At 51.8% G+C, this 17642-nt stretch overlaps 1 protein-coding gene across 21 annotated transcripts in view; it reads left to right on the plus strand.

Annotated features, from left to right (window-relative positions):
• Positions 1-17642, plus strand: part of CACNA1C (calcium channel, voltage-dependent, L type, alpha 1C subunit) — a 659923-nt gene that overhangs the window by 565850 nt on the left and 76431 nt on the right. For all 21 annotated transcript variants that reach the window (XM_011931029.1, XM_011931041.1, XM_011931040.1 and 18 more), the window contains 8 exons: positions 2878-2984; positions 6097-6184; positions 6678-6785; positions 7955-8007; positions 8321-8467; positions 10161-10362; positions 12388-12546; positions 13149-13259. In XM_011931029.1, the coding sequence (XP_011786419.1) occupies positions 2878-2984; positions 6097-6184; positions 6678-6785; positions 7955-8007; positions 8321-8467; positions 10161-10362; positions 12388-12546; positions 13149-13259 (975 nt within the window). The remainder of the gene's footprint in view (positions 1-2877; positions 2985-6096; positions 6185-6677; positions 6786-7954; positions 8008-8320; positions 8468-10160; positions 10363-12387; positions 12547-13148; positions 13260-17642) is intronic.

The following is a 17642-nucleotide window of genomic DNA, read 5'->3' on the forward strand; positions in this document are numbered from 1 at the left end:
GTGTCGTGTTGTGGCACAGATGACCGTGGCTGTCCAAGGGGGACATTTAGCACAAGGAACAGTGGAAGGGCCCGGAGGTGTTTGGCCTGAAAAAGGAAAGGCTTGTAGGCCCCCAACAGTTGGCCTGAGTAATACAAGGGACTGTCACATAGAAGAGGAAGAAGGAGGCCGGGCGCGGTGGCTCAAGCCTGTGATCCCAGCACTTTGGGAGGCCGAGGCGGGTGGATCATGAGGTCAGGAGATCGAGACCATCCTGGCTAACCTGGTGAAACCCCGTCTCTACTAAAAATACAAAAAACTAGCCGGGCAAGGTGGCGGGCACCTGTAGTCCCAGCTACTGGGAGGCTGAGGCAGGAGAATGGCGTGAACCCGGGAGGCGGAGCTTGCAGTGAGCCGAGATCACGCCACTGCACTCCAGCCTGGGCGACACAGCAAGACTCCGTCTCAAAAAAAAAACAAAAAAAAAAAAAAGAAGAAGAAGAAGGTAGAATCAGGACCCATGAGTAGAAATCACATTAAAAAGACAGGTTTCCTAACTAGGAGAGATGCCTGGAGAGGCAGGGATGGCCCATGGTTGAACAGAGAGCTTTCCTACCCTTCCAGGCAGAGCCAGCGAGCCACGTCCCATTCCTTTCCTTCCTCAGGATAGAAGCTCCCCAGCAAGGGCCGCTTCCCAAGTAATGGTGTGGGATTAGGAAAGCAGGACCCAGGTGGCTGGCAGTCAGAAAACAGGGTCAAAGAGGGACAGTTAGCACGGGGCACCTGAGCCTGGCTTTTCCTGATGTCCTGAATGCCACAGATGACTTTCAAGTAAATGCTCTATTTTCCCCACGTCCGTTTGCCCTTTCTCGTGCAGCCACTCTTCCTCTGGCCCTGGGTGCATCCTCCCACCGCCCCCACATGCACACACATGCACTTGCTCAAGTGTTGGTCCCATTGAAGGTCCCCAGACGGAACAGGAGCCCAAAACCAGAGGACAGAGTCGGCACGCTGAGCCTCACTAGTCCACCCCTCCGAGGAATGCTTTCCCCCGAGCGCAGAGGGTTCTGTCAGAGTTCAGCAGTAGCCTCGGAAGATCCAAGCCAGGAGCAGGAAGGAATCAGACCCAGTGCCTTCCTCACACTAAAAACGAGGTGGCTGGGGAAGGACTGGGCTTTCTGCAGGCACGGAGGGCTCTTCAGTTAATGTGAACTATGGGAGCCTGCTGAGTCCAGTCTCGGGGGGTCCCAGGTCTTCACTGAGAGGCGGAGAGGCAAGCCTTCCAGATGGTGGGCCTTCTGGAACTATACTCCCTTGCATCTTTTATATAATCTACCCACTTCTAAAAATCACTGCCCAACACAGGTGCCTGAGTCCTGTGGGACCCCCTGTTGCAAGAGATAAATGGAAAGAATTAGGTTGCAAGAGCTATTTTTGCCCGTTTCCCCCTGTGTTTGCTTTTGAATGGCTCTGCGGACACTCTGCCCTGGGCATGCTCTGATTCCAAAGAGATTAACTGGGCCCCAGATGACCAGGGAGCCTTGCTCCCCGTCTCCACCGTCAGTTCCACATTTTTCCCTTTGGCCGATGCTTCCTGTCTGCTGCCTGTCACCGCCCTTATCCTGGATAACCACAGGCCCTTATGCAAGTCGGCAAAATGAGAAAGGCTATAAAGGCGATTTGTTGAGCGCCTGCAGTGCACAGCTTTACACCAGGCTCAGAGGGTGGTAATAATGGCCAAGTCCTGTAACAGTCATCATCATCTTGTGTGTTCTCTTTTAAAAAGTTTCCAAAGGGCTTTCACAAAGCCAGGGGATAATTTCCTCACTTTATGATGGGAGAGCAGAACTTTCCTCATCCAGGAAGCATCCAGAATACAAATCCAGGCTGTAGTGACAGCTCAGCCTTTTCTGGCGCTCACTGTGGGCAGGGTGCGTCCTAAGTATTTTACACAGAAGTACCCGCTTGATGCTTACAACCCTATAGGGTGGGTCGTATCCTCGTTTTCCAGTGAGGAAACTGAGGCACTAAGGGAAGTTGAGTTTCTTGCTCCAGGCCACACAAATAAAATACCACGGGGCTGGGATTCCAGCCCAGGCCGCCTGGCCTCAGAGCCTGTGCTCTTAGCCACGGAGCCTCGTAGCCCCTCTGATCCCACCGTTTTTGCCCTTAAAAAACTCCAGATGCCGTCTAGAAGCAAGACAGGAGAATTGAGTTTAGAATAGTTGGCATCAATCGTCAGCACCCCTTGAGGCCAGGAAGGGGAGGTATGCTAACTGCCAGAGTCACCACTGGAACTTCTCACCAGGCACCAGGGTGACCAGCTGGCCTAGTTTGCCTCAGACTGAGGCGTTTCCTGGGATACAGGATTTCTGATGATAAAGCAAACCTGGGCAAACCAGGATGGCTGGTCACCCTGCTGGGCATGCTCCCCCCGCCCCCACCACCACTCCCTGCAGATGCCTGGTGCTCTCAGCTGGCCTAAGGACTCAAGCGTTCGGAGAGGCAGTCGGGACGTGTGCTCCCAGCCCGAGAGCGTCAGGAAAGGACCCTGCAGGCCCGAAGCCATGGACTTGGGATGTGGAACAGTGGGAAATTAGAGTGGGATGGTGGGGCCCACGTGAGAAGGCTTTGAATATAGGACTAAAGAGCCTGGCGTGGCCTGGCAGGTGCAAGCAGCCACCCAGAAGTCCTGGGCTGGGAGATTCTTGGGCGATTGTGTGCATGGTAGCAGAACTCTTTCCTTGGCACCATATTGCCGTCTTTGTCCTTCCTGTCCCCCATGGATGGTGCTTGGGACTTGCCCAAGGAATGCTGTGGGAGGAAGGGGTGGTGTGAGGGGTCTCTGGGCTCGGGCTAGGGCCACTCACACTGGTGTTTCTCCGTCCCTCCCTGCAGATGACGGCTTATGGGGCGTTTCTGCACAAGGGCTCTTTCTGCCGGAACTACTTCAACATCCTGGACCTGCTGGTGGTCAGCGTGTCCCTCATCTCCTTTGGCATCCAGTGAGTGGGCCCCCTCAGCCCTCGACGGGCCATGCAGCTAGCGAGGGGTGCCAGAGAGGACAGCCAAACCCTGGGGGGCTGCCTGCAGGGCCACCGCAGTGTGATGAGAGCGGGGTGGGGCCTCCAAAGCGGTGCATGGCGGCTTTGAGTTCTTGGATCCGTGTCCTCAGTGGTCTGACACTTGGGACAGGTTGATCAGGCGCGAATATGTTTAAATACCTGGGTTTTGCCATGACAGGCAGGGCCAGGCTCAGCTATTAAGAAACGGTTGTCTCCAGGACCTTCCTGCTTCCTCCACCACGGCCCCAGTGCCCTAGGCTGACCTTCAGCAACCCATAGTCTGCCACTACCATGGCCTCCCCTGACCTGAACCCTCCTTTCTCTCCCCTCTGTCTCCAGCCAAAGCACTTCATGTATGAGTATATGTGTGAATGTGTATATATATGTCTGTGTAAGTGTGGGGTGTATGTGTGCATGTGTGTGTATGTGTGGGGTGTGTGTATATGTGTATGTGTGTTTGTGGATGTGTGGATGTGTATACGTATGCACTTGTATGCGTGTGTTTGTGTCTGCATATGTGTCTATATGGGTGTGTATGTGGATGTATATGTGAATGTATGTGCGTATGTATGTGTGTGTGTATGTGTGTGTGTGTGACTGTATATTTGTATCGTGTGTGTGTGTGTGCGTGTGTATGTGTAAGTGTGTGTGTGTATTTTTCATTTCACTGGGCTGGGGTACAGTCTGGGTGTGAGTTCTAAGAGATCTCCAGGTGACTCCCCTGTACAGCCAAGGTTGCAGACCTCGTTCAGGTGTGGAGGATCTGATTACTAGTTTCTACCAAGTTCTAACAGCTGATAGTGTGAATCCTACACTTTAACTTTCAAAGCACTTCCACATACACCTTCTTCTATGGTCCTCACACACACAAAACGATGGGGGAGACAGGGCAAGTGTTATTATCATCATTGTATAGATGGGGAATTTGGGGTTCAGGACATCATGACACTTGCTCAAGCTCACACCTATGGTAGAGAAAGGCCTAAGTCCCATGGTTCCTAGATCTCTCCTCCCAAGCATGTTTTCACGGTCGGCTGAGATCATGCAGGGACCGGGGCCTTGGGAGAGACCCTTTTCTGTGATCATCAGTTATATTACCCTGTATTTTCTGCCTGGGAGCCTACAAGTCTAGATTTGAATCCCAGCGTGGCCACTCGATCACTATTTAACCTTGAACGAGGAATTCTTCCTCTTTAGCCTGCGTGTTTCCCATCTGACCTTTAAACCCCTCCCGTTGCAATTCAGTGCAAGCTGACCCCCTCCCAGAGAGACTGTAGGAGAGACACAGTGAGAGACAGGAGTGGCCTTTGCGTCTCTTGGAATAAAAGAGCTATGCGCCAGAGAAATCGGATCTTTCCGCCAGCCCCTCTTGAGCACATCATCCTGACCACACAAAGCATGAAATCAGCACTTGCTGGCCTGCCATTCATTGTTCAGGTCCCAAGGCAAGTATGAGGCTCTCTAAAAGCTTGAGAGGCTGTCTCAGGTAGTTAGCCCGTGAGGGTTAGGATGTACTCCACAGCCGCTCCTGAGGTGGTATGGTTAATAAGCCCCACCGGGATAGGACGGACCGCTCCAAAAACCATCCAGGCATCTTGCTCAGGGGCCTGTCTCCTGCTGTCTCCGTCGCACTGGGGAAAAGCAGTATCCTGAGACTCCAAGAAGCTCTGGCTTGGCCTCAGTATCCCGGCAGTGTAGGAACCAAAGGACCTTCTGAAGGATCACTAAAAAATCAACCCACAAAAGAAAGGTTAATTGGAGAAAAAGCGTTCACATTTATTTCACGTGTATACACAGAGCCTTCAGAATGCAGACCCAAAGATACAGGGGAAATTGTCCATTTTTATGCCTTGGTTCCAAAAAGTATGGACAGCCATGTAGAAATGTGATTGGACAAGAAGGATAGGATCTAACATGAATGGACTGAGTGGGGAACCCAGCAAGGCCTATCTCTAGGTTCTTTGCCTCTCCGTGAAGCATTCCTTCCTTCTGGGCTGGGGACAGGATCCTGTCTGCAATAGGAGTCTTAGGATCTTCACTCCTACGTGGTAGATCTGATGATTTTTTATGGCCAGTTTTTATACAGAAAAGCAGAGGGAAAATTTGAGTAATATTTTTAGGTTGTGTGGCTGGCTTTGAGGAAACGGGGTTCTGGGTTCTGGCTTCTTGACCCATCTTGGAGAAGAGGGATTCTAGTGTCTATGGCTAGCTTCAGAGGAAAAGGGGACTGAGACAGGAGGGCAAGAGAAGTTCAGAGAAAAACTTGTGCTTCCGAGACTGCTTCTAAGGCAGTTGTTTCGGGGTGTTGTTTCCTGAGCCCCAACAGTAAAGCCCACCCTTCCTTGGAGTCCTGAGTGTGCTCTGGGTGAGTTTTAGGTGTAGGTGCCAGGGGCAACTGTCTAGGGTATGTGTTTGGAGATAAACACTAAGAAATCTCCTCCCCATGCCCATCACCTCCAGCCACAAGGCCCGAGATCCCACCGTTAGTACGGCATTCCTTTAAGTGAATGATGTCTTCAGCAGGCATCATGATAAAAGGTACCATTTAGGCAGTTTATCAAGCACACGGCTAGGTGATTTACATGGAACTCTTATATAACCCTTGCAAAGACCTTCTGAGCTGATTCCAGACCCATTTTACAGATAAAGAAACTAGAGCTCAGAAAATTGAGGAAATTTGTTCTCAGTGCCTTGGCTAGCAAGTGCCTGTGCTGGGCTCTGAATTCCCATGGCCTCGCTCTGGATTTCTTCTGTGACGCTGTGGGTGCCCCTGCAAGTAGCACAGTACATTGCTAATGACCTGCATTGAGCCACTTTGCATATTATTTATTCACCCACAGGAAAGCCCCAGGGTTATAGGCAAGCTTCAGGCTCTCACGGGGTGGGAGACAGGAGTAGAGAGTGGTCCCAGAATGCAAACGTCCCCAAGATGAGCTTTAGGTTTTCTCAGGTTTGCCTGGGATTCACCTGTCAGGACACTCCCTTACCACATTATTTTTGCTCCCCCCAGAAACAGGAGGAGCTTACTACCCTGCCTGTTTCCCTCTCCCAGGTCCAGTGCAATCAATGTCGTGAAGATCTTGCGAGTCCTGCGAGTACTCAGGCCCCTCAGGGCCATCAACAGGGCCAAGGGGCTAAAGGTAAGTTGAGGGCATGGGTAGGGAGGCTCCAGCCAGCCCACTGGGGAGTGGGAGCTCCACAGAGGTGAGGGGTGGGTTGGAAGGAGGAGATGATGGTCAGGCCAAGTGGCTGCCATGTGGGGTCCCGGACACTGGTACCACTGCATGTCCCGGATCCGTAATGAACAGAAGAGTAACAGAGGCAGTCATCCATAGCGTCTTCCCTAAGCAGAATGTGCCAAAGGGAGATCCCATGAAAACCCTGGGCCCCTGTGGTGCCGCTGTCCCTATATTCCTTCCACTGTAAGATGGGAGGTCGGCAGGGCTTTTGTCCTTGTAGTCACCAAGAGCCCAGTGGGGGCCTTTGCATCCCATTAGGGTCCATCACTTCCCATGTGCCCCTGTGAGCCCAATCACTCCCTTTTGTGGCAAACGGGCTGCCCCTGCTACCTCCTGGAAAGGCTCCTGGCATCTCCTGAAGCTACATCTCTCTCCCCGTCCCTTCCCACTGCAGCATGTGGTTCAGTGTGTGTTTGTCGCCATCCGGACCATCGGGAACATCGTGATTGTCACCACCCTGCTGCAGTTCATGTTCGCCTGCATCGGGGTCCAGCTCTTCAAGGTAAAGTCTGGGCTCCGCTGTGGTCCTGCTTCCTCCCCTCCCATCAGCATTCCCGGGGAAGGGAGCTGGCAGATACAGGACAAACAAGACAGTAGCCTGGGCCAGACTTGGCCTGGATGTAACCTCCACCTGCAGCCCAACTTCAGCTTCAGACCAGGGGAGGGAAGCGCGCTGGAAGGTCGTATCGGGCCACCAGGCCAGAGGCCCCTCACCCTCTCCGCTTCACCTGCCCTTAGGTCACTGCGCTTCCTTCTAGAAAGAGAGGGAGAGGGAATTTCATCCTGTGGAAGCTCTGTGTCAGTCACTTGCTTAAAGCCTGCAGCAGTGACCTATTACCAACAGCATCACGTCCTTGTTACACCACCCAGCTTTCAGAGCCCTGCACCTGTCAAAGTCAGCTCCTGCTGCTTCCTGCAGCACCCCTCGGCTACAGTGAGGCCAGTGCCCTCCTTGGATTCTGGTCTTTTTTGTCCTCACCCTTTTAGTTCTGCTATTCTCCCACCTAGAGCATTCTCCCCTGCCACCCCACCCCCCGCACTGTGTAGACTCCCATCTAATTCATCCCTCTGAGTCCGGCTCCACTTCTCCCTACCTGGCAAGACCTTCCTGGAGAGTACAGCTCCCATGCACCTGAGCTCCTGTTTTTGCATTGCAGGGCTACTTGCAGCACTGGTGTCTGTATTCGCCACTGTTTTGTGCATGTGAGTCAGGCCCTGCGCATCTGGATTCTGCACTTCTGTTTTGTTTTGTTTTGTTTTGTTTTGCTTTGTTTTTGATACGGAGTCTTGCTCTGTCACCCAGGCTGGAGTGCAGTGGTGCGATCTCAGCTCACTGCAAGCTCTGCCCCCTGGGTTCACGCCATTCTCCTGCCTCAGCCTCCTGAGTAGCTGGGACTACAGGCGCCCACCACCACGCCTGGCTAATTTTTTGTATTTTCAGTAGAGACGGGGTTTCACCATTCACAGGATGGTCTTCATCTCCTGACCTTGTGATCCGCCCGCCTCAGCCTCCCAAAGTGCTGGGATTACAGGTGTGAGCCACCGCACCCAGCCGGATTCTATGCTTTTTGTCCCTAGCACAGTGCTGGGCTATGGAGGTGCTCACTAATTGTTTTTGGATTGACTCATTGATTACTGAACCTCTCTAATACTCTGTTCTCTGTCTTCCAGGGAAAGCTGTACACCTGTTCAGACAGTTCCAAGCAGACAGAGGCGGAATGCAAGTGAGTGGAGGTGGGAGGGCCACCAGGGCCACAGCCAGTCAGCCCCAGGAGGCTGGAGGCTTGACCAGAAAGGAGGGACAGCTCATTTTCTAGGACTGCAGTGGCACCTGGACTTTTGCCTGTGTGTAATCTGGCCTCGCTGACACAATGCGTAGCATCTTTTCTTCCTGAAGCTTCTGCCCACTGAAGCTCCTCCCATGGCTGGAACTGTGAAGGCCAAGCCAGGCAGTCCCATCCCACCCAGCATTCAGGGTGACTGGCAGGCGTGAGGGAAGATGGGAGACCCCAGAGTAAACTCCTTCTCCTTTCTCAGGGGCAACTACATCACGTACAAAGACGGGGAGGTTGACCACCCCATCATCCAACCCCGCAGCTGGGAGAACAGCAAGTTTGACTTTGACAATGTTCTGGCAGCCATGATGGCCCTCTTCACCGTCTCCACCTTCGAAGGGTGGCCAGAGTGAGTATGCAAACCAAGGCCTCACGAACCCTGCCATTCAAGGGCCAGTACTGACTTTCCAGCCCAACCCCACATTGTGTTCATGTCCCTCACTCCTTCTGAATGTCATACTTACCTGGGTCCTCCCCAGGCAGTGAGGTGTCTTTCTAGAACAACTTATAGTCCACTGTCACTGCTGAAACACAGACTCTTCCTTCTCTAGAAGGTGTCAAGAAACTCCCACCAAAAAGGACCTTTTTTTAGCCCTCTTTCCAACCTCAGCATGAGCCACAATGTCAGAGGTCTCTGTCATTACCCTTATGGCATCTGGGAGTTGGGTGTGGGGAGAGCTTCTCCAAGTGCGGGCCCTGTGGTCACCATAGAATTCAAAATTACCACCACTCCCAGCGTGCCCTTCACTGGGGTAAAGATGGCTGAGATATCTTTATTAACTGGACCCTGGTCTCCTTAGGAAAAGCCTTGCCTATATTTACAGAGGATAGTAAGAAAGGGATGGAAGCCTGGCCCCACTTCCTCTGCAGAGGCAATGCGTTTGTGCCTAGAGCAGCCCATGGCCCTTGCACACTGTGTCACCTCCGCCAGGCAGCTTCCCATCAGGTCCTTATATCTTTGTCTAGACACCTGTTTTTCTCCCAATGTGTATTCCAGTGAAATTAGAATCTGAGGCCGGGCGCGGTGGCTCAAGCCTGTAATCCCAGCACTTTGGGAGGCCGAGACGGGCAGATCACGAGGTCAGGAGATCAAGACCATCCTGGCTAACATGGTGAAACCCCGTCTCTACTAAAAAATACAAAAAACTAGTCGGGCGAGGTGGCGGGCGCCTGTAGTCCCAGCTACTTGAGAGGCTGAGGCAGGAGAATGGCGGAAACCCGGAAGGCGGAGCTTGCAGTGAGCTGAGATCCGGCCACTGCACTCCAGCCTGGGCGACAGAGCAAGACTCCGCCTCAAAAAAAAAAAAAAAGAAAGAAAGAAATTAGAATCTGAAAGTCAGAAAATTCTAAATGTTTCTAAGTCAACAGCAATGCATGGATCTTAGGTGAGAGTTATCATTATTATGTGGTAAAATACAGGTGATAGAGAATAACCAAGTGCTGTGCGGGGCTGCGGAGGAAGGGAAAGAGATAATCCCTGTCCGTGAAGAATAACAAGCTCCGTGGGGCATAGAACCAGGCTCAAATGACTGGCATATGTATGTAAACTGCTTAAGCCTAAAACCAGACCATTGGTAGTGGAGTAGCATGGGTCATGTGAGTGTTTTTATCTAAGTGGATATTTGCTCTCAGAGAGTTTTATTTTACATTCCCTCTAACATCCTCTGAGTCCAACCAGTTTGCAAAGCTGTCTCAATATTTACCAATATTTCCAGTATTTGAAATCAATGCCCATGACTCATGTTACATTTAAATAGCTCTTCACAGTTTCAAAACACCTTCCTATACATTATTCTAACTTCCCTGCAAGGTAGGAAAGTCGGGAATTATTGTCTCCAATTTACAGATGAAGAATCTGAGTCTCAGAGAGGTTAAGAGCTTTACCCAAGGTCACACAGCCAGTAAGTGGCCAAGCTGGGACTCCAGCCCAGAGCTGTCTCCTGCACCCTGACCCCTGGGATCCCTGGAGCAGTGGTGCCATCCTTCCGCAGAGGGGACCCTGCTTCTCCAGCTCCCTCTGTGGGACCTGTCTCCTCCTGCAGGCTGCTGTACCGCTCCATCGACTCCCACACGGAAGACAGGGGTCCCATCTACAACTACCGCGTGGAGATCTCCATCTTCTTCATCATCTACATCATCATCATCGCCTTCTTCATGATGAACATCTTCGTGGGCTTCGTCATCGTCACCTTCCAGGAGCAGGGGGAGCAGGAGTACAAGAACTGTGAGCTGGACAAGAACCAGGTAGCTTCCTAGGAAGGAGCGGAGGGAAGCGGGGCCCGTGGAGGGAATGGCCGCCTGCGGCCCACCCCGCAGAGGAGCTGCATCAGGGAGAGGCCATGCAGATACTGAGATCGTCTCTACTTCTCAACCAGAGTGGGCTCTCAGTCTTTTGGAGGGACCTGTGCAAAAGAAATGCATATTCCCGCAAACCCCAGATCTGGCAAATGTGCTCAGCCCACAAATATCTATGAAGCTTCTACTTAAGGATACTCTGAAAGGTTTTGTCAAAAAAAAAAAAAAAATCTCATGCCCTATCTAGAAGTTAACAAGTTAGAAGGACCCAATTGGGTCGGCACCATTGATACGGAGGAGAGAAACTAGAACTACGAGGGAGTGAGGGCTTTTGGGGTGGGGAACGGGACGGCTTCAGAAAACCACTCTTCTATGGTTTCTTAAGTAAAACCCAGAGGACTCTGTGGGAGGTGGGGGCAGGAAAGAGGCTTAAGTGGGAGTGAGATGGTGATGCCAAGTATCGTGACAGGTTCTGGTAGCTGTGGAGAGCTGGCAGTGCCGTGGCTGAGTCAGGAAGCTGTTAGGGTGGGAGGTAGGTGTAGTGCCTCAGGTCTGTTCCCCAGCTCGGCTCCCACTGGGAGGAGTCCGTGGGGAAGCACATCCCTGTCTGTGAATAAGGAGTGCCCACGGGAAGGAACGCAGCATGGTGTGCCCCTTGTGACCCTCACCAGGCCAGCCAATCCCCTGTGGGTCTTCACGTCTACATCTCAGGCATAGACTCACTCTGCTGGCTGCTGCATGGACCCTGGATTGAAAGAAGACAGGAAAGAGGGGAGGCTACTAAAAAAAAAATACAAAAACTAGCCGCGCGAGGTGGCGGGTGCCTGTAGTCCCAGCTACTCCGGAGGCTGAGGCAGGAGAATGGCGTAAACCCGGGAGGCAGAGCTTGCAGTGAGCTGAGATCCGGCCACTGCACTCCAGTCCGGGCGACAGAGCGAGACTCTGCCTCAAAAAAAAAAAAAAAAAAAAAAGGAAGTGGAAATGAGGGAGGATTAGACCCCGACCTCATATCAGGTTAACGATGGTAGCGATGGAAAGAATAGGAGGAGGTAAAAGCGTTAAGGCTCAGGGATCAGACACCGCGACTGAGGGTTTGAGAAGAGGCTGGGGAGATTCCCCAGTTCCTGATCTGGAAGCCTAGGCAAAGTGCAGAGAAATGGACTGGCTGTTTGCCAGAGTCCCAAGAATCTAGTTAGTCCAGAATCTTCTTCCGTCTCAGTGAACTGTGTTTTTCCATCTTATGGACACTGGCAAATAAGAAAGATTGATTTAGTTGGCCAGGCACAGTGGCTCATGCCTGTAATCCCAGCACTTTGGGAGGCCAAGGTGGGTGGATCACTTGAGGCCAGGAGTTTGAGAACAGCCTGGCCAACATGGCAAAACCCCATCTCTACTAAAAATACAAAAAATTAGCTGGACGTGGTGGCACGTGCCTGTAATCACAGCTACTTGGGAGGCTGAGGCAGGAGAATCGCTTGAGCCTGGGAGACGGAGGTTGCAGTGAGCCGAGATCATACCACTGCACTCCAGCCCACTGGATTTAGGACAGGAAAGAAAAACTGAGGAGAGAAGTACCCAAGGAAGGTCTGTGGCATGGGATGTAATCAGTGAGAAGCCCAGCTGTCAGTGGGTCAGCAAGCACATTCTTAGCGATGCTGACTCCCTGCTGAGGCACATGAAGGCATCACCAGGCAGAGGAAAGGAGATGTATGGTCCCTGCCTAGGACCTTGATACGGGGATTTGACAAGAAAGGGCTCTCTCCTTGATTAAGGGGGCCGTGGAAGAATCGAGACATTTTCCAAATAACATCTCCCACCTGTAAGTGAGCCAGAGCAGCCAATGATTTCTCTGACTTCTGGAGAACCCCACCCCGCAGTGTGTGGTTTCATTCACATCCCACACTTCTCTGCCAGCTCCTCCCACACCCTCCAGGTAACTAACCCCACTCTCCCCATCCTCCACCACCCTCCCAGCGACAGTGTGTGGAATACGCCCTCAAGGCCCGGCCCCTGCGGAGGTATATCCCCAAGAACCAGCACCAGTACAAAGTGTGGTACGTGGTCAACTCCACCTACTTCGAGTACCTGATGTTCGTCCTCATCCTGCTCAACACCATCTGCCTGGCCATGCAGGTCAGTCCAAGGCGGAGCACAGCCTCGGTGCTGCAGGAGGGAGGCATGCCATGGGGATGGAAAGCGTAACGGAGCAGCAGGCAGCTCAGTGCATCGCCTTCCTGGTCGCCAAGGGAGGCAGCTGGAGAAAGACGAATGTTCCCTGTCAAGGATGTGCTCCTCTCTGGGCCTTAGGGAAGAATCCATGGCACCCTGGGCTGATCAATGGAGAGAGGGGAGGAGATGGAGAAGGGAGGGAGTGAGCTGGACACATTCGTTGTTGCCGGGAAGGCGTGGTGTGTGGAGGTGGGCTCTGCATCCACCCGTCTTCAGGGACAGAGCTTGTTCCCAAGCTCTCTTGAGGGCCGGAAGTCTCCATAAAGTCGTCACGGCCAACCGGGGAAATGAACATGGACGTGTTCAGAGATGGTAGAGCAGGGAAGAGCTTGGAGTTCTCCTGAGTCCTCCTGACTGCCCACAGAGAGGTGGGTGGCCCTCTGGGGTTGGGTTTGAGGAAGGTCTTGCTGAGACAAGGGCCTCCAAGAAGGGTGGGCAAAAGGTGGGGAGGAGGAGGAGAGACCTCCCTGCCCCATGTTCACAGCTCCTCCCCTCTCCTGATGCAGCACTACGGCCAGAGCTGCCTGTTCAAAATCGCCATGAACATCCTCAACATGCTCTTCACTGGCCTCTTCACCGTGGAGATGATCCTGAAGCTCATTGCCTTCAAACCCAAGGTAGGCCTCTGAGAAAGACCTTTGATTCACAGGCATCAGGGGTGGACAAGACAGGGAGGTGGGGTGCAGGTATTGAAGGCAGAATCAGGGGAAAAGGGAAAAAGGCATCGGTGAAAGACCATCCCTGCTCCAATGATCAGTGCTCCAACTCCTCCACCTGCCCAGAGCTGAACCAGGCCAACTCCAGGAAACCCTTTCAGCTCTTAGTGTTGACCCTGGCTGGGATGCACAAGCTGCAGATTTCCTCGCTGAGCTGAACCTCTGAGCCTCTCCTGGGAGAGGCAGGTGATGGTCTTTCTCCTATGTCCCATCCTCTAGTACATAACCTGTTAATAGAAGAAACTATGCCCATAGACTGGCAGACCAAACCTCTCTGGGTCCAGCCCCCCAGATCCACTCAGGCCTCTGTTCCACCCTCCTCCCATTTCATCAGCCACACAGACCAACCTCGTATAAAACATTCAGCCAGGGCTGGATTTGCTCTGGGCTCAGGGCTGCAGCCTATGGGCACTCCTGTGCCCTGCCTCAGAGGCTATGGCATTGCTGCCTACACGCTCTGGGGCAGGAAGAACAATTACCTGCAAATTTCTCTGCTTTGTTCCTCGTGTAAGGGCAAGATTAGGCCTGCTCTGCTGAATGAGGCAGGGTCAGAATTCCTGTCCTTTAGATCATCTGTGCCCTTCCTAGCCAGTCACCCCCGCTGTCCTCAGTGGTGGAGGAGCAGACACTGCTGTGAGCCACACCTTCCACCCTGGGCCTCTGTAGATGGATCAGAATCACTGACATCCACTGGCCGGGATTCACCACCAGGACAGCTGCTTCTGAGGGAGGCTGTAAGAGCAACTGAGCAGCCCCCAGGCTACCATGACACCTTTTGGAGAAGGATGAGAAGGAACGAGTTCTAGGAGCATCATGCGGTTGCAGACTTGAGACAATCTCTCCAGCCCACTGAGCCTTCTCCTCCATCCTTTAGTAATTTTCCCAGATGCAACACAGATCAACAGGAGGCCAAGAGCAAGAGTCCCTGGCTGTATTTTCTGTTTTCATTCAAGTTTTTACTGGTCTCAAGATTAACTGGGGGTGGGGGAGGGTCCAGCTTGGCCTTCGAATCCGTGTTCGTTGAGGAGATATCCGTAGCCTTCTTTGCATGAATATTCAACTCACACTTTTGATTCCATGTCATGTGCTACACATATATCACCACGTGTCGTCCTCAAAACGTCCCTATGAAGTAGGTATTAGCATCCCTCTGTAGAGAGGGAGGGGGAGTGAGGCTCAAACAATTAAGTGCCCAGTATTCATTGCTCCACTACTAAGAACTGGCAGAATGGAGACTGGAATCTGGCACCTCTGACTTCACTGTATTTTCCACCACACTGAGGTTAGCTAGCATTTTTCCAAGTCAAGTGCTGTGCGGGTATTTTTCAGGAAGAGGGAAACAAGCTTGGAAGGACTTAAAAGACAAGACAGTATTCCTACAATGCAGGCGCTTCTCTCGCTCAAAGAGTGCCTGGGGAGCCCAGCGGATTTTCATCGAGTAAGGCTCCTAAAGGACATCCTTTGGTGATAGAACGGTGGTTTCCTGCCTTCTCCAGAGAAGCAAGTACACTCTTTTTCACCTTCCCGTACAAGTCCCATTTAGGAGGACAGCTCTTGTCCTGACCTAGAGAGGACCCCTGGGTTGCCCTGACACCTTCCTTAGGGCACACGGTGTCTCTGCCCGTGCATGGCCCTGTTCCAAGCCCTGCAGCCCAGGAGCTCTGACAGTTCACCACCCACAGCAGCATGACCAGCTGAGGCTAGGAGGGCAGTCACTGCTGAGCCGAGCCTCAGTCTCGGGTGACATCCTCTCAGTGGGAAAATTGGCGTCGTTTTCATCCAGTGTCATGAGACATATGGTTTATTTATTTCAAAGCCTCGAGTCATTCCACAATTGACTCAGATGTGTTTCTGACGATGTCTGAGGCAGTCTGGAGAGCCTGCAGTGGACTATCTGAATCATGCCTCCTGAGCACGGGAGACTTACGGGCAGCCTTCCCTGGGAAGTGCGTGAAATTGACTCCCGCGGGAGCTTCAGTCTAAAAGACACTCCACCTAAATCCTGCAAATCAAGGAACAAGCCAGTTTCCTAGGAAGTAACTATTGCGGGTGGTCTGAACCAGAAAGTGCCTCCTAATTTCCTCTGTCCCTGGTTTTCTATTTTGAGAAGATGGGGCAAGATAACAGAGACTTTTACCCAAGAAGAAAGAGAGCCATCCTGCGGCCATTTGCATTTCACACTCCTATGGTGTAAAGAGAAAGGAAAATGGATCTTTCCCTGTGAATTTCCCTAAAAGGGCTCTGGCCAGAGGGGGATAAAGGTGTCCACCGAGTTGGGAGCATCATGGAGCACAGCTGGGTCCCTGGATTCTTTCTGAGCTATGTTCTTCATTCACAAACAGACTCCAGGAAAAGCAGCTCCAACATTTTCAGGCAGAAAACCAAACTGGAAAAACCTGAAGCTCTGGAAGAAATATTCAGCTGGATCTGGCCCAAGAACCAGTGGCTTCTAACCATGACCTGAATCCATGACAACTTTCATTTCCCACCATTAACTAGGACTCTGTGTTGCACTTTTTATTTCACTGGCATGCTGTTTGTGTATGACCCAGATGAGCATCAGCATTTGCTGTGAAAGGACGGCTAGGAACCAAGGATGTCAAAGACAGTCTGAAGTTGTCACTGCTTATGTTTCGTCTCTGCAACTGGCTGGTTGGTTGTTCCATCAGCTAGTCAACTTGTATTCTTGCTTCATTCTTTCATTGTTTTCATGGTCATGGATGTTCCCAATTTCTTCATTTCTGTGTGTTCTCCTCACTACTCCATGGAAAGTAAATTTACTCAAGTAAGTCCCTGCCTGAAATCTAACCATCCCACTCCTTAAATTCATACTCTGTTCACACACAAAAAAAATCACACAAAGAAACTAGGGATCAACATAAACCAGTTTAGATTGAGTCGGTACCCCACAAAGCCTCAGGAACCTGCGGGGATGGTTTGAAGAGAGTGAGATGGATCATGGCAGCATTGATTTGAACAGCGAACAGTGATCCAGAAGGACCTCCTTCCATAGAAGGGAGAGGCCACGACCTGGAGATAAGTGGATGGCCCCTGCGCCCCACACGATGTTGCAGGACCAAGTTGGGCAGCATGAAAAGTGCTGGCTGGAATATTCTGAAGGTAATTAAATAACTGGATTGTTCTATCATGAACTGATGCTTGTCAGCAAAGACAGGAAAATAAATTTTAAAGATACTCTTATAGATTTGAACTGAAAAATATGCAATGCCTGGGGAAAAAGTCTAATAGAAATGGCTAAGATCTCTACAGAGAAAATGACAAAATTGAAAGGAATTCAAGAAAAGCTGATAACTGAAGACATCTGCCACATTCCTGAATTGGAAAGCTCAATATTATTAAGGTATCATTTCTCCTCAAACTGATCCATAGGCTCAATACCATTCCAGTTAAAACTCCCAATTGCACTTTGCTGGAGGTGAGAATGGCAGGAGAGGGAGCCGCACTGCAAATCCTTTATGGCCAACAGGATGAGGCTGGGTGGTTCTGAGGCTTCAGCCCCTTTGGGCAGCTCCGATGTCACCAAGGAGGCAATGCACAGGAGCCTGGCACGGGAAGCAGTGTCTGTCTCAGCTACTCCACTGTCAGCTGCTGTTAGTGGGAGTGATGATGTCACTTAGTTGCCTGAGGTTTGCTGTCAAGGATGTCTCAGCAAGGGCACTGGGGGAGGAGGAGCTGCAGGAGGCAGTGAGTGAGAGGCTGGGCTCCAAGCCTCTCCTTCTCAGTGGAACATGGTATGCCCAGGAAGGCAGGGGTTCACCCCGTGGAAGGCTCCTAACTCGTCCCCTCCCCACAAACTCCCACCTGGACCATGGAGGGGTGAGGCAGCTGAGACTCACCTCTGCCCCTCAGCTGGAGCCAGCCCACACAGGGAGCAGCCAGTACTCACCTCCCCAAGAGGAGGATGCTGGAGGGGCCTTGACCCTGGAGGGGCCTTGACCCTGGCAGCTCTCTGGAATCAAAGTCTCAATCTCCCTTTTCGGTTTTCTCCCATCCTGAGAATGGTCCAGAGGGGAGAATGGACCCAGAGTGAAAGCACTCATTGGCCCTTCTGACACCCTGCTTTCTTATTTATTTATTTATTTATTTATTTATTATAGTTTAAGTTCTAGGGTACATGTGCATAATGTGCAGGTTTGTTACATATGTATACTTGTGCCATGTTGGTGTACTGCACCTGTCAACTCGTCAGCACCCATCAACTGGTCATTTACATCAGGTATAACTCCCAATGCAATCCCTCCCCCCTCCCCCCTCCCCATAATA

This window comes from Colobus angolensis, unplaced genomic scaffold (assembly GCF_000951035.1).
Source record: "Colobus angolensis palliatus isolate OR3802 unplaced genomic scaffold, Cang.pa_1.0 Scaffold89, whole genome shotgun sequence".
Taxonomy (NCBI): Eukaryota; Metazoa; Chordata; class Mammalia; order Primates; family Cercopithecidae; genus Colobus; species Colobus angolensis.